At 42.2% G+C, this 21,964-nt stretch overlaps 1 protein-coding gene across 5 annotated transcripts in view; it reads left to right on the top strand.

Annotated features, from left to right (window-relative positions):
• Positions 1-460: 460 nt before the first annotated feature.
• Positions 461-21,964, top strand: part of CLCN3 (chloride voltage-gated channel 3) — an 86,300-nt gene continuing 64,796 nt past the window's right edge. For 3 of the 5 annotated variants that reach the window (XR_003681359.2, XM_024130800.3, XM_028494263.2), the window contains exons 1-2: positions 526-616; positions 12,310-12,485. Coding sequence is in view for 4 of the 5 variants with exons in the window: in XM_024130800.3 (XP_023986568.1) it covers positions 12,326-12,485 (160 nt within the window). In the remaining variant the exon portion in view is untranslated. Of the gene's footprint in view, positions 832-903; positions 1,029-12,309; positions 12,486-21,964 lie in introns of those variants that run through there. The other 2 variants (XM_024130802.3, XM_028494264.2) reach the window with 2 other exon arrangements.

The raw sequence follows: 21,964 nt of genomic DNA, 5'->3' as shown, positions 1-21,964 counted from the left end.
GCCCACTGCCTCGCACGACCCTCCCACTACCCACACACGGCCCGCCCACTGCTCCCACCTGGTTCGTTCACTGCCCCACATGGCCTGCCCCCTGTTCCCGCAAGGCCCGCCCACTGCTCCCCAAGACCCGTCCCTGCCTCCACACGGTCAGACCCCTGTTCTCACCTGGTTCTCCCACCGCTTCCACAAGGCCCGCCCCACGCCTCCTCTAGGCCCGCCCACTGCTCCCACGCGGCCCGCCCCCTGCCGCCACAAGTCCCTCCCCCATCCTCCACAAGCCCCGCCCCTGCTACCAAAGGTCCCGCCTACTGTCTCCACGCGTCCCGCCCCCTGTTCCCACACGGCCCAATGGGCGTCGACGCGGCTCCGACCGGCCGTTCACGGCTACGCGGTGACGTCAGGCGCCGACGCACCTGTCGGCCCTGCTAGCGCCGGTCCCGTCGGCTTCCCGGGGTCGGTGGGTCGGGCGGGACCGTCCTGAGCCGCGGCCCTTCCTGCGGTCCCGTTGCCCGCGGCCGGAGTCGGGCCGAGCTCCGAGGAGGGTTGCTGGTGGCCGGCCGCTCCAGTTCCTCCCCGAGTTGGAGCATGGCTGCAGCTGCGGTCCCTCCAGAGGGAGGTGAGCTCGGAGGCGGTCGTGTTTGATTCGGGGCAGCAGCGGGGTCGAGTCCAGGGCCCCGGAGCCGGCGGCTGCAACTTGATGCGGCTCCCTCCCGGCTGAGCCCGTGGGTTGCGGTCGCGGTGGGGCTGGCCGCGCCGGCCGCCCTCAGATGCGGAGCCCGCCGGCGGCGCAGGACGCGGCCCCGGGGCTGCTGTCTGCCTCTGAGCGGCGAGGTGAGTGGCGGCAGCGAGTCGGGGGCCGTGGCGTCCGCGGGGCAGGGGCGGGCCGCTCGCCTCTCCGTCCTGGGACGCTGACCCTGCCCGCAGCAGGTGTGGCCCGCGGGCGTTCTTTGAGCTTTCACCTGCTTCCTTCGGGAACCGCCGAAAGACCTTTGAGCAGAATGGACATAGGTGCCAGGAAGAGATTAATTGTGGGTTTTACTTTTGCGAAATTTGCCCAAATATAAAGTTCAGTGTCTCTTTCTTTAGATTTATGTCTATATCAAGGCATAGTTTGTGTGTATATGTAACATTTGTGTTTTGTTCTTAGACTTGGACCGGAAACCACCTTAGACTCAGAAATCGATTTTGTATATAATGTGCTTTATTTGTGTAGCATTTCAAAACCGGAGCACCTAGAAGATAATTACACATACTTTGTGCATATTAGAGGCCGAGATTTGTGTTTCCTTTGGAAGAAAATTCTTTTTTTTTTTTTTAAATAAGAAATGAATCAACAGTGACCGTACCATTTTTTCTTTTCGGTAATTCAAAAGTTCAGTTCTGCAAACTATAAACTTTTTTGGGTTTACAGCATGCAGTTCAGTTACAGCAGCATCACTGTGGTTTATGTCTTTGATTGTTGAATCTTTCCAGAAATGCTTTTCTTTTCATCTCTCAAGAGTTAATTTAGAAGGATCTTTTCTTGATGAGGTCGGCATGGAAATAATTTAACTGATGTCAGTCAATTTTACTTGCTTCTGTGAGTCGCTGGAAGATACTGTCTGTGTAGCACAGGAGTACACAGAGAAGTTAAAATGCTCGTGTGTAGGTTGTTGATTTCATCTTAAAAGGTGCTGTTGCTGATTTTCTGGTTACCGACTGTGGCTTCAAAACCAGGTGTGGGCCCTGCAGTTATTTACTCAGGTTAAGCCAGCTTTTATGACCCCTGGTTAATAGGAACAGCCACTGTTGGAAGAACCCAGGGCAGACTGCAGCTCTGCCACACCTAACTCCCCACACTCTTGAAAGACTGAATCTTTGTTTGAAAAACAGGTCACATTATTTAGAGAGGTCAATATGAATGTATAGTACCTACAACTTTAGTTGGAACTTGTGTTTTAGCATGTGTTTTCAATCATACATAGCTCATTAGGAATGCCAATATTTAACCCGGTTTGGGATATATACAGTTTAGGGGAAGGATTTGCTGAGGTTAGGATTTTATGTTAGTGAATTGACTGTTTTCCAGGTCATGTTGGTGATAGGCTTTCCATTTCCTGTTGTGACATGTTGGTAATAATTTTCAGATGGCTCAGGAAGCCAGATTTGATATCTTTGGTGGGTGAGATATCGAAGCAGTATCCTGTGAGGTTTGGCCACTATCACTGCTTTGTAGAACTTTCATCTTAGTTTCTAGTCAAACTTTTTTTTTTTTTTTTTTTTTTGCCGTGCGCGGGCCTCTCACCGTTGTGGCCTCTCCCGTTGCGGAGGCTCAGCGGCCACGGCTCACGGGCCCAGCCGCTCCGCGGCACGTGGGATCTTCCCGGACAGGGGCGCGAACCCGTGTCCCCTGCATCGGCAGGCGGACTCTCAACCACTGCGCCACCAGGGAAGCCCTCTAGTCAAACTTTTCAGCAGGGATCTAAAATATGATAAGTGTTAATATTTATTGAGTGAATTCTATGGTTCAGGATCTTTCCTAAGTGGTTTTGTGGATTATCTCAATTCTCACGCCAACCCCTTGAAATAGGTGCTTTCATTTTTCCCGTTATAGAGCTGTGGAAACTGAGGCATAGAGGATTTAATTAATTTGCCCAAGGTCTCAGTCAGTGTCAGAACCGAGACTGAAGCCTGGCTCTGTGATTTCAGAGCTCTTGCTCTCAGCGGCTGCACGTCATTGCGAGCAAGACTCAACGAGATGCTGGAAGAAAAGATGGGGTGAGAGAGATGGCCCCACAGGTCCATTGATTCTTCAGTTATAAAAATAATGTAAAGTTACAGAAACTCTGGAAAATCTTTTTTATAATCCTCATGCCACTACTCTAATAAACTCTTCTCTTGTGTTTTTTAATTATGCGCTTTCACATGTGTATATAAACATTGTAGCTATGATACCTTTTGATTCTTAAAGATCAGTGTTCTTCGGTTAAGTGTAAGGTTAAGTATGAAGTGAGAGATGAACCCACGTGGGGAAACTGCCCATTTGCATTGCTGAAATATAGAGAGATTTGACCTGCAACTTTGATTGGAACCTCGTCAGGTGAATACATTTCTTTCCCTCATGGGGAGTAGTTGAACAGTTTCTGTCTTGTAAAGTCATGGAAATTATTTAGTTTTCAAAGTCTAAGTCTTCCACAGCATCTTTTCGTTGGATTGTTTACCTTTTTACTTGTCATAGTCTGACTTTTATATTTGTGTGTGTGTTTTTCCTTTTGAAATCATCTAGCAGTTATCTTTTGACTGGATCTAAAAATATTTATGAATCTGGGAAGTTTTCTTCAGAATAGAAAGCCACTTTCTTTAGCAGGTTATCCATTTAATACTTTTTTGAAGAGAAATATCTAAGGTGCAGCGATTTGGACATGCAGCTAACTTAATGGACAGTAGGATAAAATATCAAGAAATATTACTTTGGGGAGAAATCAGTTTCATTACTGTCATCTCTTGTAAGTACTGACAATTTGTATTAGGGTAAATTCTTTTTTAATATGGTGATGTTCTGATCTAAGTTTCATGATGTTATAATGGGTAGAGGGGTCATTCCCTGGAAAAATAAATTTGAGAAACTTTTAATAAATTTTGTTTATGAAGTTAATGTTTACTACAGGTTTTCTCAAGAACCTTTCTTATGCTGTTAGCCATTACAATTCTAGACAGGGTATGTTTTATTACCCAAACTTATCTGGCCACGAAACCTTGGACTTGTGTTCTCTGCACACACTCACTCATCTCCAAATGTCTTTGTCACCTTCTTGGCTCCATGGCTTGATTCACGCCAGTGCTTCAGTGTTGCTTCAATGAACTAACCTCTTCTCCCACCTCTGCCCCATAAAATTCCACTTACCTGTTTTTTGGCCACACCACGTGCCTTGCAGGATCTTAATTCCCCTCCCAGAGTTTGAACCTGGACCCCTGGCAGTGAAAGCAAGAGTCCTAACCACTGGACCGCCAGAGAATCCCTCCCACTTACCTTTTAAGGTCCAATTCAAGGGTGTCTCTTCCAAACAAATCTTCTCATCATCAGTTACAGATGGATGCGATCTTTTCCCCGAGCTCTTATAACAATTTTAGTGTCTTCTGTGACATCTGTCCTGCGTTGCCTGTCGTTATGTGGATATATAGTAATTTATAGGAAAAAATTACCATATCCCTTTTGCGGACAGTATATTATGTAATTTATGCTGAAGTTTATTGAAAGCTGTAAGGCCTATACAAATATGATGCCATTAATAAAAATTTTATCTGTATTTTTTACAGTTTCTGGTACACGAGTAGCCATTTTACAAACTTTAGTAAATGTGTAAGTGATCGTGTTGAAATTCATCGTCACGTTTTAATCTTTGACAAGTCTTTCGCACATCTAGTTCTTGAAGTATTTACATGAGAAAGCGCCTTACTTCCAAGTGGCTAGATCAGTCAGAGTTCCACGTCCCTGCAGTCATTGCTGTTGAGACTTTTTGTTTGTTTGTTTTTTAATTTTTGGCTGTGTTGGGTCTTCATTGCAGCGCGCGGGTTTCTCATTGCGGTGGCTTCTCTTGTTGCGGAGCACGGGCTTTAGGCACTCGGGCTTAAGTAGTTGTGACATGCAGGCTCAGTAGTTGTGTCCCACGGGTTCTAGAGCACAGGCCCAGTAGTTGTGGCTCATGGGCTTAGTTGCTCCGCGGCATGTGGGATCTTCCCAGACCGGAGCTCGAACCTGTGTCCCCTGCATTGGCAGGCGGATTCCTAACCACTGCGCCACCAGGGACGCCCTGCTCTTGAGCCTTCTGTTCATCTCTCTGGCTGCTGACATTTGGGGTTTTCTTTTCTTCTTTCTCTGGGGTTGATTGTGCCTGCTGTTCTGTCAGATAGCTGACTGACACGCCTTGGAAACTTAGCCATGGTCGTCAGGCCTACCCAGTCCCCTTGATGAGAGGGCGAAGCCTTGTCGGAAGCTATGAAGAAGCGGCGTACCTCCTTCAGGCTCTGGGTTCCGGGTCTCCCTCTTTCTGCTCCCCGCCCCCTGGTTCTGGTGCTGAGCTGCTCCGTGTCTGCAGTTCGGGGGCTAGACCGGTGCGCTCAGGGTCGCCAACCCCTCACTGTAGTCTGGCCTGGAATAGGACTAAAGCCTGGGTGTGTGATCCTGCTGTTGGAAAGAACGCTCTGGTTCTGAGTCCTACCAGCTGCTGGAGACTGCACTTTGTTTCTTCCCACTGTTTTGAATCAATCAAGTCAGAAACGGAGCAGATACCTTCGATTTCTCCTTCACCGTTCCTCACGTTTTGTTAGCTACCATGGCCTCTTAAATGTCCCTCGTAGCCCTTCCTACTCCTTCACGTGGCCATGACTCAGTTTGGTGATGACCTCACTGTGCTGCGTCCAGGGCTCTTCAAGGTCTCCTGGAGTCCTCCCAGGATCACTCTTGCCCTTTTCCTCTGCCTTCCACGCTGCTGCTGCTGTTGGCTTGTTAAAGTTTGTATCTGATCAGGTGATTTCTCTTTTAAACCTCTTAATGGTTTCCCACGTGTTGTCACGAGTAAGTTCCTCAGCAGGACCTAGGAGCGCCTGCCTTTCTCTGGCATCTGTCCACCTCCCCGGCTACTCTCCAGCCCCTACCTCTTACATAAGCTACCCGAGCAGGTTTTATTATGCTGCTGTGTTTTTGCACGTACTTTTTTCTTTACCTTTATTGACTTGGCATCTCATAGTTGGCCTGGTTAATGCATCCTAATCCTTCAGGACTCATTTCCTCTTTCAGTGTTTGCAGACTCTCCCAGGCAGCAGCTTGTTCTTGCTCAGTGTCATCATGCACCTTGTGCTTACTTCTCCTGTGGCACTTCTCACACCGTATGTCATTGTCTGTCTGTCTTCTACCTTCACTGCCTTGGGAATAGGGACCTTTTCTTACTCATCACCCCAGCACATGCTGGGTGCTCAGCAGATGGTTGTTAAATACATTAATCAGTGACTCTCAAAACTGACTTTGGCTACTAGGTAGATGGTGATCCTGTAAACTGAGATAGGGAGAGGGGCAGGACGAGCAAGTTTGGGGCAAATATGCATGTGGCTTAGGTCTTGTTGAATTCGAGTTCCCATGCAACATCCAGGTACAGATGTGTCACTCATTCGTTAGGCATTTGTTATTCATTCATACTATAGATTTAATTGACGCAGCAAGGTTGTGTAGATATAGACCAGACTATTCTAAAATTTATATGGAAAGGCAAAGGAACTAGAATAACCAAAACAATTTTGAAATATAAGAACCAAGTGTGAGAAATCAATCTATCCAATTTCAAGAGCTCCAGTAGTCAATACTGTCCTTACTGCTGTAGGTATAGACACACAGATCAGCGAAACAGAACAGAGAAGTCTGAAATAGACTCACACGAATATGCCCCACTAATTTTTGACAGAGACCCCCAAACAATTCAGTGGAAGGAAGATAACTTTTTTGGCAAATGGCATTGGAGCAGTTGGATATCCACACGTCCAAAAACAAAAACAAACCTCAACCTGTGTCTTACAACTTATACAAAGGTTCACTTAACTTGGACCACAGACTTAAATGTAACATGTAAGACTATAAAAATTTTAGGAAAAAATTTAGGAGGAAATCTTTGGTAGGTAAATTTCCTAGAGTTGACACGAAAAGCCCGCTCCTTAAGGGAAATAATGACACGTTGAACTTCATCAAAATTACTTCATCAAAATAGACCCTATCAAAAGGAAGAAAACCAAGCTACAGAGTGGGAGAAAATATTTGCAAGCAACATACCTGACAAAGGACTAGTATTTAGAATATACATTCTACAATATGAAACTCGAGAGTAAAACAATCCAGTTAAAAGATCGGCAAAAGATATGAACAGTCATTTCACTGAGGAGGACGTGCAGGTAGCAAGTAAGCACATAAAAATATGTTCAACGTCATTAGCCGTTAGGGAAATACAAATGAAAAGAACAGTGAGATACCACTACACACCTATCAGAATGGCTAAAAAAAATAAAAAAGAAAAGAAAAAAACCGACACCACCAAGTGCTGGTAAGGATGTGGAGAAACAGGCTCACCCATACATTGTTGGTAGGGCTGTAAAATTGGGATGTTAAATTGGCAGTTTCTTTCAAAGCCAGCCATGCAGTTGCCATATGGCCCAGCTGTTGCACTCCTTGGCTTTTATCCCAGAGAAATGGAGCCTTAAGTTCACAAAAAATCTGTACGTGGATATGTATAGCGGCTTTGTTTATAATAGCCCAAACCTAGAAAAGAGCCAGATAATTCTTCCACGGGTGAATGGTTAAACGAACACATGTGGTGTGTCCGTATCGTGGAGCACTGTTTAGCAACCAAGAGGGAAGAACTGTTGACACACACAGCCCCTGGGTGGCTCTCCAAAAAGTCATACCGAGTGCAGAGAGCTGATCCCCGAACTTGTCGACTGTACGATTCCATTTATACAGCGTTGTTGAAGTGGAAGAGTTTTAGAAATAGAAAGCAGCTTATGGGCCGCCAGGGGCTAAGGAAGGGGTGGGGCACTGGAAGAAAGCGGGTGAGGCTATAAAGGGCAGCACGAGGGGTCCTTGTGATGGAAAGTTCCGTGTCAGTCAGTGTCAATATCATGATTGTGCAAGAAGTTACCATTGGAAGAAACTGAGTAAAGGGTACATAGGAGCTCTCTGTATTATTTACAGCCACATGTGAAATCACAATATCTCGAAATAAAAAGTTTAGTTTAAAAAAGTGAACCCCTCGTAGGTGCGTGGTACTGTGCTAAGCATTGCAGAGTTGAGTACAGATGGGCACAGCCAGACCTCATGCCACCCTCTGGAGGGGAGGACTTATCACGTGAATCGGGGTGACGTTACCCCTGGGCTAAGTGCTGTCAAGGAGAGGTGTGAGAACTCACAGTGAGAATTTGACCTGGTCAGGGAAGCCTGGCCCGGGTAGGAGGAAGGTTAGGAAGGCTTTCCTTACAGCTGCATGACTTTGGGCCAGTTACTGCAACTCTTTGTGCCTCAGTTTCCTCATCTGTTAAATGAGGATGATAACAGCACCTAAGATTTAGGGTTTTGGTTGTATTTAGTACCAATCTTAAATGAGTTAACTTGTAATGTGCTTAGGATGGTGCCTGACATATAGTAAACTCTGCTTGAGAGGTTTTTAAAAAATTAATTAATTTTTATTTTTGGCTGCATTGGGTCTTTGTTGCTGTGCACGGGCTTTCTCTAGTTGTGGCGAGCGGGGGATACTCTTGGATGCGGTGCGCGGGCTTCTCGTTGCGGTGGCTTCTCCTGTTGCGGAGCGCGGACCCTAGGCGCGCAGGCTTCAGTAGCTGTGGCACGTGGGCTCTAGGGCGCAGGCTCAGAAGCTGTGGCGCACAGGCTTAGTTGCTCCGTGGCATGTGGGATCTTCCTGGACCAGGGCACGGACCCGTGTCCCCTGCATCGGCAGGCAGATTCTTAACCACTGCACCACCAGGGAAGTCCCTGCTTGAGAGTTTGTTAACTGAATAAAGGGATGCTTGAGGTGAGAGCTGAAGAATGCCTCGGAGCATTACCTAGATGAGGAGGTGAGGGTCTGTTCCAGGCTCAGGGAGCAGCTAAGCCTAGGGCAGGAGCTGGGGCCGACCTGGTGGGGCTGAGAGGGAGATGTGCGCCCCAGGAGAGGCAGCAGAGGCCCGGCTGCATGGGCTTCGTGTGCTGTGTGGAAGAGTTTGTCTGCTAAGCATGGTGAGAAGTGATTAAGACCTAAATCCATGGCATGCGCAGAGATGACCCATCAGACCTGCTTTTAGAAAAGACCATGCTGGCTGCAGTGTGATCAGATGACAGAGGTCAGGGTGACTGTACATAGATCATTTGGGAACTCGCTGCAGTGCACCAGGCCTTCTCTCTAGACATTTTCACGGCTTAGCTCTACTCTTCCTAGCTCTGCAAGAATATATTTGCAAGCCTCTGTGTCTTTTATAATGTTTTGTAATGGTTTTAAATATATTTTTGAAAATTTAAAAGGAAAAAAATGACTTTGTAGTATTGTTTTCATTTTTTATATGCCAAATTTCAGCTGCTGTATTATGGTTTAAATAGCCGTTTGTAGTCAAGCCTGGGAATCGAGTTTGAAACCTAGAGTGATTTAACACTGGTGTCCAGATTCCTTCTGTGTATTTCTTTTATGCTACCATAGAATCTTGACTATTTTATAGCAGTGCTGTGCAATAAAAACATTTGTGCTTCAAATTCAAGATACATATGAAATTTTCAGTTTCTTAGTATACACATTAAAAAGGTAAAAAGGAAATGGTGAGATTAATTTTAATAATATATTTTATTAAACCCAGTATATCTAAAGTGTTATTTCAGCGTGGAATCAATACAAAATTTTTAATGAAATATTTGACATTCTTTTTTGTCATAAAGCCCTACAAGTCCAGTAGGTATTTCTCCTTAGAGCCGTGTTTCAGGACTAGTGTCTGCTGATCAGACAGTTCAGCTCTACAGGTTTCTGGGTTAATAAGAACAGTTTTTTTTTAAGTTATTGGATTTATAGAAATAGGAACCCATGCAGGCCTGAGTTTAATAAACCTTTGGAACAGAGTTGGTTGCTCTTGTTATAAGGAAAGGTATGGAATCTAGACGTCTCAGAGGTGTTCGTGAAATGAAGTTTTTAAACATTTTGAAAGGGTTAAGTTAGCAGTTATCACTAGTGGTTTTTGAGGACTTTCAGGGATAAAATGTAAGAGCTATGTTGGAACTTGCTGATTGAGGGCCTAGGACACAGACAGTTTTATTTTAGAGCGATTTCTCAGTGCTTTATAGCCTCTAGCGAATTAATATTCATTGACGTATGTTATCACATGTATTAAGCGCTTCTAGTGTGAACGTCATGTAAAGAAGTGAAGAATAGAATGTCTGTATCCTTTGCAGAATCTTAGCCTATGTGCTTTGCTACATCAAAATTAAAATGACTCTTGAACTATTAATCCTTATTTTCTTTTAAAAGCCTTTTAGTTTTTTACTCAAGAGCCACAATATTGAATTTGATCACCTCTATGGATACTGCAGAGTTCTTAGCATAAAGTTATTTTCATACTATTCTATTTTAACATTTACCTTAAAATAAAACTCTTGTTTTAATTAGTATATTCTAAGAAGTCTCAGTATAATAGGCTGTCTTTGGTAGAGGTAATCATAAACCATTAATAAAATTGTAAAGTGGTAAATACTTAATGTTTTCTTTGTAACTTAGGTGCTAGGTTTTGGTTATTCTCCCAAGACCAGATTAACACTGTTGTAGAGAGGATTTGTTTATTGAAGACTGAATTCATTTCTCTTTTTTCACCTGGTCGATTGAGAGAACAGTCTGGCATTTTGACCACTATTATCCATATATTATGTTCCAGTCACTGTGCCAGATGCTGAGACTAGAGCTCTCAAGCTTCACCTTCTCTCAGGTGGTCTTTAAGTTAGGGAATTTATATAGTATACCTTTTAAAAGTAGTTATCAGTATTTTATTTTTCTAAAAAGTGTAAAAGCTTTACAAATAATTTTTAATCGTTGCAGCTCTTTGAGGTTGTTTTTCCATGTGCCGAAGGAATATTTACTGAGGACAAGAGATTGTCTTAAAACCCTTCAAATCTTCAGTGCTAGAATTCAGCACTCGAATTGGAGTGCGTGTAACTCCATCCATCCTTTACTTTCTGTGTGTACTCATCATGACAAAGCTAAGAAGTCTTGCTTTACCAGGCTTCCTGGGTGGACCGCTCCTACGGCTTCCCCTTTCAAGTCCCACACGCGAACCTCTCAAGCCTGTTGCTGCTGTCTAGCTCACTAATGTTTAACTGCCATTTGTATGTTGAGCAAGTAGGTAGATGCATTTAAAACATCAAACTATTTAGGAGTTACATTATTTTTAAAGTATGGAGTAAGAACAGTGAAACGTGTGCTTACTTGTTATCTGCTGGGAAAAAGTAGAAATCGTGACCTATTATCATACTTTTCATGGCTGATATTTGACCATGGGCTCTGAAGGTTTAAATTTTAAAATGGGGACTTCCCTGGTGGCGCAGTGGTTAAGAATCCGCCTGCCAACGCAGGGGACACGGGTTCGAGCCCTGGTACGGGAGGATCCCACATGCCGCGGTGCAACTAAGCCCGTGCGCCACAACTACTGAGCCTGCGCTCTAGAGCCCGCGAGCCACAACTACTGAGCCCGTGCACCACAACTACTGAAGCCTGCGCGCCTAGAGCCCGTGCTCCGCAACAAGAGAAGCCACCGCAATGAGAAGCCCGTGCACCGCAACGAAGGGTAGCCCCCTCTCACCGCAACTAGAGAAAGCCTGCGTACAGCAACTAAGACCCAATGCAGCCAAAAATAAATAAATAAAATAAATAAATAAATTTTAAAATGATGAAAGGAGAATGAAATTTTAAAAATGTTTAAATGACAGAATTTTAAAATTAGTATTTGCATCTGGTAAGATATTCAAAAGGGACATACAGTTTCCCTCTCAGACCTGGTACTTCAGCCACTGTTCCTTTTCCCTGTGGGCAGCTTTCTCGGCACTCCCTCCGGAGATGGTCTGTACATACACAACCAGTTTTGTACTGTATTTCATCCTCTACCACAGCCCCCCTTTTTCACGGGGACCCCCCACATATATTTGTAGTGTACTATAAACCCTTCTCTGTACTTTGTCTTTTTTTTTTTTTAATTTTTATTTTAATTAATTAATTTATTTGTTTTTGGCTGTGTTGGGTCTTCGTTTCTGTGCGAGGGCTTTCTCTATTTGCGGCGAGCTGGGGCCACTCTTCATCGCGGTGCGCGGGCCTCTCACTGTCGCGGCCTCTCTTGTTGCGGAGCACAGGCTCCAGACGCGCAGGCTCAGTAGTTGTGGCTCACGGGCCTAGTTGCTCCACGGCATGTGGGATCTTCCCAGACCAGGGCTCGAACCCGTGTCCCCTGCATTGGCAGGCAGATTCTCAATCACTGCACCACCAGGGAAGCCCTGTACTTTGTCTTTTAACTTAACAGTTGATCTTGGAGATTGTTTTATACCACTACCTGAAGAAATTTTTCATTCCTTTTTACAGCTTCTTGGTGAGAATAAAATTATTAAATGATCCCCAAAGACTTAACACAATAGAGTTAGCTATTGTTACAGTGAATGAAGTTAGTATATATATGTTTTTAATACAGAGATCAGAAGTTTCCTTCGACTTATTAAAGTAGATGATTTTTATTATATGTTGGGAAAATGTTAAAGCCATTTTTCCCCCTTTGTTTTTTCAGATAACCAGACAGCTAAATGGAGTCTGAGCAGCTGTTTCATAGAGGCTACTATAGAAACAGCTACAACAGTATAACAAGTGCAAGTAGTGATGAGGAGCTTTTAGACGGAGCAGGTGTGATTATGGACTTTCAGACTTCTGAAGATGACAACTTGTTAGATGGTGACACAGCAGTTGGTAAGTTTGGCATTACAACTCTTAATATTTATAGTCATGAATGTCTGCTACTAAATATATGCATTGTTTTATTGAGGTTAAGTTTTGGGGTTACTTTTCCTTTTAACTGTGGTATTTCATGTAATGTAAACTTAACCATTTTAAGAGTATACAATTCAGTGGCATTTAGTACCTTTACAGTGTTATGCAACTACCATTTGTGTCTAGTTTTCATTACCCCAAAAGAAAGCCTTGTATATGGGTAAACTTTAAAATTTTAGTATACATAGTACAGAGAGGTATACAGCTGTAATTGGAGCTGTCAGAAGAGCAGAACTCATGGGATAGAGAGAGAGGCACGTAGAAAGAGATTTATTATGAAAGATTGGCTCATGTGATTGTGAAGGCTAAGTCCCACCGTCTGCCATCTGCAAATTGGGGGCCTGGGAGAGCTGGTGGTGTAGTTCCAGTCCAGACCCAAAGGGCTGAGAACCAGGGCAGCCAGTGGCATAACCCCAGTCTGAGTGCGAAGGCCCAGACCCAGGAGTTGCTGATGCCCCAGGACAGAAGAAAGATATCCTGAATCAAGCAGAGAGCAAAGTGTTTAGTCTGCCGATTCAAATGCTTATCTCTTCTGGAAAGACCCTCACGGACACACCCAGAAATGATGTTCTGCCAGCTGTCTGGGCATCCTGAAGTCCAGTCAAGTTGACACATAAAATTAACCATCACAACAATCATCACATCACAAGCGTGGAAAGTAATGAATTTCTACAAAGTGAACACACTCATATACCTCAATCAAGAAATAAAACATGACCGGTTCCCCCAGAATCGTCCCTTGTTCCCCCTTCCAGTTTCAAAGGTAACTATTATTTTGATTTCTGTCACCACAGATTACTTTTGCAGGTATTTAAACTTTATATAAATGGATTTGTACTATATATACCCTTTTGAGTCTGGTGTCGTTTACTTACGTCTTGATTCATCTGTTTTGTTTATATAGCAGTAGTTAAATTTATTTTCATTGCCATGTAGTATGCCATTGTGTAAATATGCTGCAATTTATCTATTCTACCCGTCATATATTGTTAAAGGGTATTTAGGTTTTTAATTAAAATATATTTTTTTAGATTTTGGCTATTAATAATAATGGTGCTGAGAATTTTCATATACATATATTTTAGTGCATATCATGTACACAATTCTGTAGGATTTATACCTCAGAATGGCATCTTAGATGACAGGGTGTGTGGGTCTCAGTGCTACTAGATACCGTTAAAGATAGTTCCAAAGTGGTTGTAACCTGTACATTCTGTCAGCAGTGTGTGAGTTTTCGTTGCTTCACACCTTCACCAATACTTGATGTTATCAGTTTTTAAAATTTTAGCTGTTCTAATTGTGGGTGCAGTAATCTCATATTTTGGTTTTAATTTACATTTACCTAATGACCTGTGAGTTTAAATGCTTTTGGTATGTTGATTGGCTTTTTAGATAGCCTCTTTAGAAGTGCCTGTTCAATCTTTTTGCCTATTTTATGAGTTCTTTATGCATTCTGATTGAGTCCTTTGTTAGGTTTATGTATTGCAAATGTCTTCTCTTGCTCTGTGGTATGCCTTTTCACTCTTAATGGAATCTTTTGATGAAGGTGTCGTCAATTTTAATGAAAACCAGTTAATCTTTTCCTTTATTTTTTATACTTTTTGTGTTCTGTTTAAGATAGCTTCCCATACCTCAAGGTCAAGAAGATATTCTCTCGTTTTCTCTTAGAAGTTTTATTTTTCGTGTCTTTCATATTTAGATTTATAATCTACCTGCAATTAATTTTTATATGTGATGTGAGTTAAGTGTTCAGATTCATTTTTTTCCCATATGGATGACTAGTTGGCCCATATATTGAAAAAACCTTCAATTCTCCAGTGTACTGCACTGACATCTTTGTCATCTATCAAGTGGATCTATTTCTGTAGGTCTGTTTCTTGACTTTTTACTCGGTTACATTGAAATATTTGGCTATCTTTGTACCAAAACCCAGCATATATATGAGTTTTGTTTTTCACATCGGTTTTATGTAAATGTAGTCCATTTACATTTAATGTAACCGCTGACATATTTAAGTTCAAATCTACTATATTTATGTTCTATTTGTCACAGCTGGTTTTTTTTCCTTGCTTTCTTTCTCTTCCCGCCAATACCCTGTTAGTTATGCATTCTCTTATATTTTGTTTGGTTGGTTACTCTAGAGATTATAACATGCACTCATTAGTTCTACTATAAATTAGTGCTTTTACCACTTCATGGGAAATGTAAGGGCCTTACAATACTTTACCTCTTTTTATCCCCCCTACTGCTTTTTGTGCCATTGTTATCCTCTCTTGTAATTCTTTATATATTTTAAACTTCATGAAACGTTGTTATTGTCATCTTATGTCAATGCCTATTTAGATTTTGTGGCTTTACTTTTTCCATTGCTCTTCATTCTATCCTGCATTTTCATGTTTCTGTCTGGGATAGTTATCTTTCTGCCTGAAGAACTCTCATTAGTATTTCTTTTAATTATAATCTACTAGCAATAAATTCACTCAGTTACAAGCCTTTGTTTCACCTTTGTTTTTGAAGGATATTTTTGCAGCTGTATTCCAGATCTACAGTTATCTTCTTTGAACACTTTAAAGATGTAATTTTGGTGTCATTTGCCTTCTGCTGAAAAGTCAGCTATCAGTTGTATTTTCCCCTACTCTGGCTTCTTTTAAGGCTTTTTTCTTTGTCTTTGGTTTTTCAGAAGCTTAACCATAGTGTGCCTAATTGTGGTTTTCTTTGTATTTATTCTGGCTGGGGTTACTAGAACTCCTCAATTGTGACTTGATTTTTTTTTTTTAATTTCATCTTTGGATAATTTTGACTGGTATGTCCTCACATACTGTTTCTGCCATCTCCCCTGCTCCCCCCCACCCCCCCGCCCCCGCTTTTAGGACTCCAATCACATGTGTTACATCTTTTCATTGAGATCCTTGTGTCTCTTATGCTCTTTTCTGTATTTTCCTTTTTTCATTTGGATATTTCAACTCATTAGGGTAAATACCAAGGAACACGATAGCTGGATCAAATACTATGTTTAGTTTTGTGAGAAACTGCCAAACTGTCTTCCAAAGTGGCTGTACCATTTTGTATCCCCACTGGCAATGAATGAGCGTTCCAGTGCTCCACATCCTTGTCAGCATTTGGTGTTGTCAGTGTTCTGGATTTGTTGCAACAGGTGTGTACTGCTATCTCATTGTTTTCTATCGAGTTTTGAATTTCAGTTATTTATCAGTCATAAAATTTCCATTTGATTATTTTTTTTCTTTATTTTTTTGGCTGCATCGGGTCTTAGTTGCGGCACGCGGGGTCTTCGTTGAGGCACGCAGGATCTTTCGTTGCGGTGCAGGGTCTTTGTTGTGGCTCATGGGCTTCTCTCTAGCTGTGGTGCGCAGGCTTCTCTCTAGTTGTGGTGCGCAAGCTCCAGGGTGCGTGGGTTCTGTCGTTTGCGGCACGCAGGCTCTCTTGTTGAGGCATGCAAGCTCAGTAGTTGTGGCACGTGGGCTTAGTTGCCCCATGGCATGTGGGATCTTAGCTCCCTGACCAGGGATTGAACCCGCATCCCCTGCATTGGAAGGCGGATTCTTTGACACTGGACCACCAAGGAAGTCCCTCCATTTGATTATTTTTAAGTAGACTTCTGTATTCTGGGAGAAATTCTGTGTTTGTTTGTGTGTGTGTGTGTGTGTGTTTTTCCATATTAATCACTTGTTTAATGTCTATGTCTGAGTCTTCTAATGTATGGATCACCTGTGGGTCTGTATCTTTTGCCTCTTTTTCCTCTTGGTTTTCAGTCTTTTGGCCCTGACTGTGGATGGGCTTTGTAATTTTTTTACGGAATGCTGGATATTGTATACAAATAATTATAGATGCTCTGGATGATATCTTCACCATAGTGTATTTAGTTTTTTTTGGCAGGCAGGTAGTCTAGGATCCAATTACAATGATCCCATCAAAGATGGAGAGAATTTGCAGCCTGGTTTCAGACTTTCTGAGGATTAGTCTGTTTGGGGCTGACTTTATTTTTAGGGCACAGCCCCTTGAGGATTTTAGTAGAAAGCCTACTAGAGTGTGTTTACAAAGATTCTCTCTCTTTTTTGGGCCCTGAAATTCAGTTTCTGTCTCTCTGGCATTTTGAAACTGCTGACAGCTCTGCTTATCATTTTAGTCTCTTAACGACTGCTGTGTGCTTGGTTTCTCAGCCTCTTGCTCGTGAAGTTTAGGAATTGTAGATATTTTTAGGGAAAAGCATGATGGCATGAACTGTTCTGTCTCTTCATCCAGGATATTGGCCCGTTCACTTGCCTTGGTGGTTTTGCCTCCGTGGCCCCGTGAGCCTGGCGAAAGCTCCCAGCCGGGCCTCTCGGTCATATGGTGCTGCTCTGAACCAGGAAATGACTCAGGGCAAACAGTGACCAAGGCTGTCGGGTTTACCTGTTTCACTTCTGCTCGCAACGTTAGCACTTCAGGTTCTCACTGCCTGGTATCTTCTCCGGCTATTTTGTTAAATGTTCTTTGATTTAAAAACAGCAGCAGCAGTATTTTGCTGTTTTTAATCATTGGCTCGCCTCATCATTGATGGAGTTTTTCCTAATTTTAATTACAAGTTATAAACCAGCTAAACACATGTATTCATAATTTGAAAAATCAGGTGAAATTTCACAGCATACCCACTTTTCTGTGTTTTCTGTGTTTCTGCTCCTTGGCCCTGTATGTGAAACAGAGAAGTAATGCAGGGCAGTAGAAAGAGACACAGGAGGACCTAGCTCTTTCCATCTTTCCACACTGCCGTCCAGTGTTGGTGATGTCTTCACTCACGGTTTCCCGTAGGACACAGTGTCACGTAGGAAGGAAGGGGCAAGGGGGGGAAGAAAGGGTCTGTTCTTTTTTTTTTTTTCTTTATCAGGGAGGACAATTTTCTAGAACACAGAACACACCCTTACATCACTGGCCAGAAGTGGGTTACATGACCACACCTAGACTGATCACTGACTAGGAGCCTTATTGACTGGTTAGAACAATCATGATTTGTTCCTTGCAGTTAGGCACATTACCAACCAAACAAAATTAAGGTCCTGTTAACAAGGGAGAAGTTGGAATGACCATAGGGTAAGCAACCATTAATGTTTCCCGTACAGAGTCTGTCCTCTGAGTTAGCCTAGTTGAAGGTACAAGTTGTGGAACAGCAGTTGACGACAGCTATCTAAGTGTCAAATTGGGTAGTACAGATTATGAATTCTACATCTCGAAGAGAGGATATTATTTCAATACCTGTTGAGAATTGCGGAGTGTTCTGGAAAGGGAGATGATGCATGAAGGCCCGGTGGTAGGAAAAGGTATTAGGTTGTGAGACAGCAAATGTCCTTGGTAGGATGGTGATATCCTTTCTTTCAGCAGAGCCGAAGTGGTTCTGTTTACAGTAGCTGGGAGAGGACAGTCCTGCGGTAGAAGAAGTGCGGGCCTCGGCGAGACCTCCCTGCCCGGTCCAAGGCAGGTGCCCAAGAAGAGAGCTCATCTCTGTGTCTGCTCTGTGTATGGAGCATGGAAGTAGACAGTGGACAAGCAGTTGAGTCTTAAATATTCTTTTATGACTCAATATCTCTCTAGAATTCCAAAGAGTAATTAATCACTGGAAAGAACTGGTAGTGTTTGGCTTATGTGTTGAGTAGAAATCTTATGTTCATTGGCTTTCAAGTTGTAGACCTGAACTTACATCTTGGCTCTGCCAGTTACTCGCTCTATAAGCCTTGCAAGTCACTTTGCCTGAGTTTTTTCCTCTGTAACTAGCAGTGGTGCTCTTTTCTTCTGTGTTCCTTCCCCTTTAGGTGTATTAGACTTTGTTCCCCCAACTTGAACAATTTCCTTTTAATTTAGCATTCAAGTGAGATGTCCGGAACATTTCTGGTAGTATTAAAAAGAAATATAGCTCTAAAACTAAAATACGACTCTGGATTAGGATTTAGGTTGTAGAGGTAAACCACTTTGGACTCCCCTGACTCCAGTCGATAATTGAGTTACTTATTTGTTACATAGCTAGCCCTTGTATTGAAAACAAAGGGATGGACCCAAATCTCAAAAATGAAATCAGCCTTGTCTGCTCAGAGTGAATCCTAAATAATCCAGAACACACTGTGACTAAAAAATAGAGGTTATCCTTAATAATGATGACTAATTAGTAGTATCGAAAATCTAAACTAGTGAAAAGCTGAAAAATTAGACTTGATATGTATTTATATGAAGTATATTGAGTGAGTCACTTTAGGCTAAAATTCAGATTCTTTGGAAAATGCAAAATTTTTCATTACAAGTAGCAGGAAGAGAGTGCCAAGGTTTTGTTGTCAGAGTTGTATTCATTAAAGAGAACCATAAGGTTCTTGCTTCATTGAAGATGAGACACACGAGCGTTCCTCTGTACAACTGCAGTGTTATTCTTAAATGTATGGCTCTCACTGGGAGTAAGAAAACTGACTCACGGAGTGAAAACTAGAGTCAGCCACTGCTCAGCAAATTAACTCTCAACGATTAATTTGTGTTAACGGTGGTAATGAGTTTAACATTTAGATTCTTATATCCCTCTTTGTCATGCATGAATTGTGAATAGTATGACTTACTTGCTGTATCAGGAGTCACTCCCAGCTTTCTAGATTGTGTGTAAATGGTAGTGTCACAAACAGAGAGAGGAAGTGGGCAAGGAACGGTAGCATCCAGAGGGCTCACTCCTGATTGCTTCCGTTTCCTGTCTATAGAGAACCTTAAACAAACTTTGGAAATACTAAATTCAAATGTCAGGTGTTATGTTTTTTTCCAAGACCTTGGGACATATAATCACTGGGAATGGAATGCAGAGACATCACATAGGTTGTTGTATTCTGTTTCACATATGTATCGCATCCTGGGCCTCAGAACTCAGGAAACGCGTACAGCTGCGAGGGCTGAGAGGTGGACTCTCCTGTTCCTGGTCTTGTGACCCTTCCACCTCTGCTCAAACTTAACTTACCTTCTGAGCTGTTACGAGAGATTCCAGCATTTTCATTTGAATATCTACTGTTAGATTTAGCTTTATTCAAAATGTTGTGATTTTATTTGTCACATACCCTCTGGGTGGTGTGTTTGTCAGAACTGTGTTTACTAGAAATTTCAGCAGGAAGGGCCTGGCGAAGTGGATGCAGAGGGACCATGCCAGAAGCTGGCTGACCATCTACAGGATACCTCTTAGGATTTGGCCAAACCTCACAGTCCAGGGTCCAGTCCTTTTTCCTGCAGACACAGAAGCATGGCATCAGCCCCAGGAAACTGAGCTATTTCTTAGAAGTGGATTCATATTAACCAGGATCTTATATCTTGTTAGGTAAAAGTGCTAACGTATTTACAGTGAGTAATATACTAATGCTTTCCTTCATTTGAAAGAAAGGACTTAAAGCAGCGTATAAAGATACACAAAATTCCGTAATTCACAAGCACTTGAGAAGGCTGAAGCAAAGGGAAAGCAGGTTGAAACGACATAAAATGTAGAGACGAATGAGGCCAATGAAGACTTTTTAGCCGTGTACTGCTTACTTTCTGAGGGGGGACTAGGAATTTGGCTCCAGGCTTTGGAGCAGCAAGTGAGATGAGCGAACCTGCTTAGTTAAGTGATTCACAGTGTTTATGAGAGAAAAACCCAATCAGCTTCTCAGCAGAAGCCCTATTACTGATACTAAGATAATCCATTTTTGAGTAACATTATGGAGTGGTTCCTATCTATGTACTAGATTGATTTTCAAGACTATGCTTGGAGTAAACAGCAGTGATTTTCACAGGGCTTTTGTGATAACATCCATCAGTATTGCTGACTTGAATCGCAAGACCTAATTCCACAAGGGTACCGTATTATATGGTACAGGCATTGATTATTTATGATGATCTGGCAGGGTCCATAGATGTATTTTAGAGTATCTTGGAATAGATGGACAGTATGAAGAGTTTCAGAAGTCATCAAGGTATATTATTATTGTGATTTTTTTTTTTTTTTGCTGAAGGTTTGATATATATTAGATAGCAGTGATTTTAGAATTATATTTCGGAATTATAACAGAGCTACTTATTTATATTCAGCTCATTTTCCTTAAGAAGTTGAAAAGCCTAACAAAACCTAAGACTGAATAGAAGCCACTAGAAGGCCTCTTAATGAAAAGTGGGCAGGGTTGGGGGGTCTTTGTTTTGAAAATAATTTTGTGCCTACTGGAAGTCATAGATAAATGATTAACAGAAGGTCCAAAACTTATGTTCTGTGTGACAAGGTCATGATGATTGCAGCTATGATAGATTTTAAAGGGAGTAGCTACCACAGACATTAAAAAAAAAAAGTATCCACAAAATGCCTGGCTCTGACTAATATTTAAGTATACCTTTTAAGGCAATAGTTCTCAGACCTTTTGTTCTCAAGATCCCTTTCTATTCTTAAAAGATTATTGAGGACCCTAACAAGCTTTTTTTTTTTTAAATGTAGGTTATAGCTATCCATATTAACCATATTAAAAATTAAATTTCAATCCTTTATTAATTCACTTAAAAATAACAATAACTAGTTATATTATAACATTAATAACACTTTTTATGAAAAAGTAACTGTTTTCCAAAGTAAAAATAAATTGAGTGAGAAGAGCGACATTTCATGTTTTTGTAACTATCTCTAATGTCTGGCTTAATAGGAAACATCTAGATTCTTAGATCTGCTTCTTCATTCAACCTCGTGTAATGTGTTGTTCAGTTGAAACCTATGAGAAATATGTAAGAAAGTTTGGCCTTATACAAATACATAGTTAAAGAAGAAATAATTTCATAGCCTTTGCAGATCATCGTGGATATCCTTCTTTGATACTACACCCAAACTCGACAGAGGGTAATTTCTTAAAGGTTAATTGCAGCGTGGTAAGTGAACCCATACTAATGAACTTTCTGCGTTGCGTTACATTAAAATCCATTGGCCTATCTTGTGCTTTTGAGTGGATCTATTACCCATGCATGCTTTTATAATATGCATTCGTCATTTGGAAACTGAGGCACTGATTTATCAGTTTGCTAGGGTTGCGGTAGCAAAGTACCACAGACTGGGTGGCTTAAACGACAGAAATTAATTTCCTCGCAGTTCTGGAGGCTGAAGGTCCAAGATGGAGGTTTTGGCAGGGTTGTTCGTTTCTTCTGAGGCCTCTCTCCTTCCCTTGTAAATGGCAGTCTTCTCCCCGTGTCCTCACATGGTCTGTGTATATCTGTGTCCTAATCGCGTCTTCCTTGAGGGTACTAGTCCTACTGGATTAGGCCTTGCCCCAGTGACTTTACTGAGCCTCAGTTACCTTTTTAAAGGCCTTACCTCCAAGTCCGGTCACATTCTGAGGTGCTGGTGGCGAGGGCTTTTATCATACGCGTTTGGTGGGACACGGTTC

Source organism: Physeter macrocephalus, chromosome 9 (genome assembly GCF_002837175.3).
Source record: "Physeter macrocephalus isolate SW-GA chromosome 9, ASM283717v5, whole genome shotgun sequence".
Classification (NCBI taxonomy): domain Eukaryota; kingdom Metazoa; phylum Chordata; class Mammalia; order Artiodactyla; family Physeteridae; genus Physeter; species Physeter macrocephalus.
This window is presented reverse-complemented; position numbering and strand designations above follow the sequence as displayed.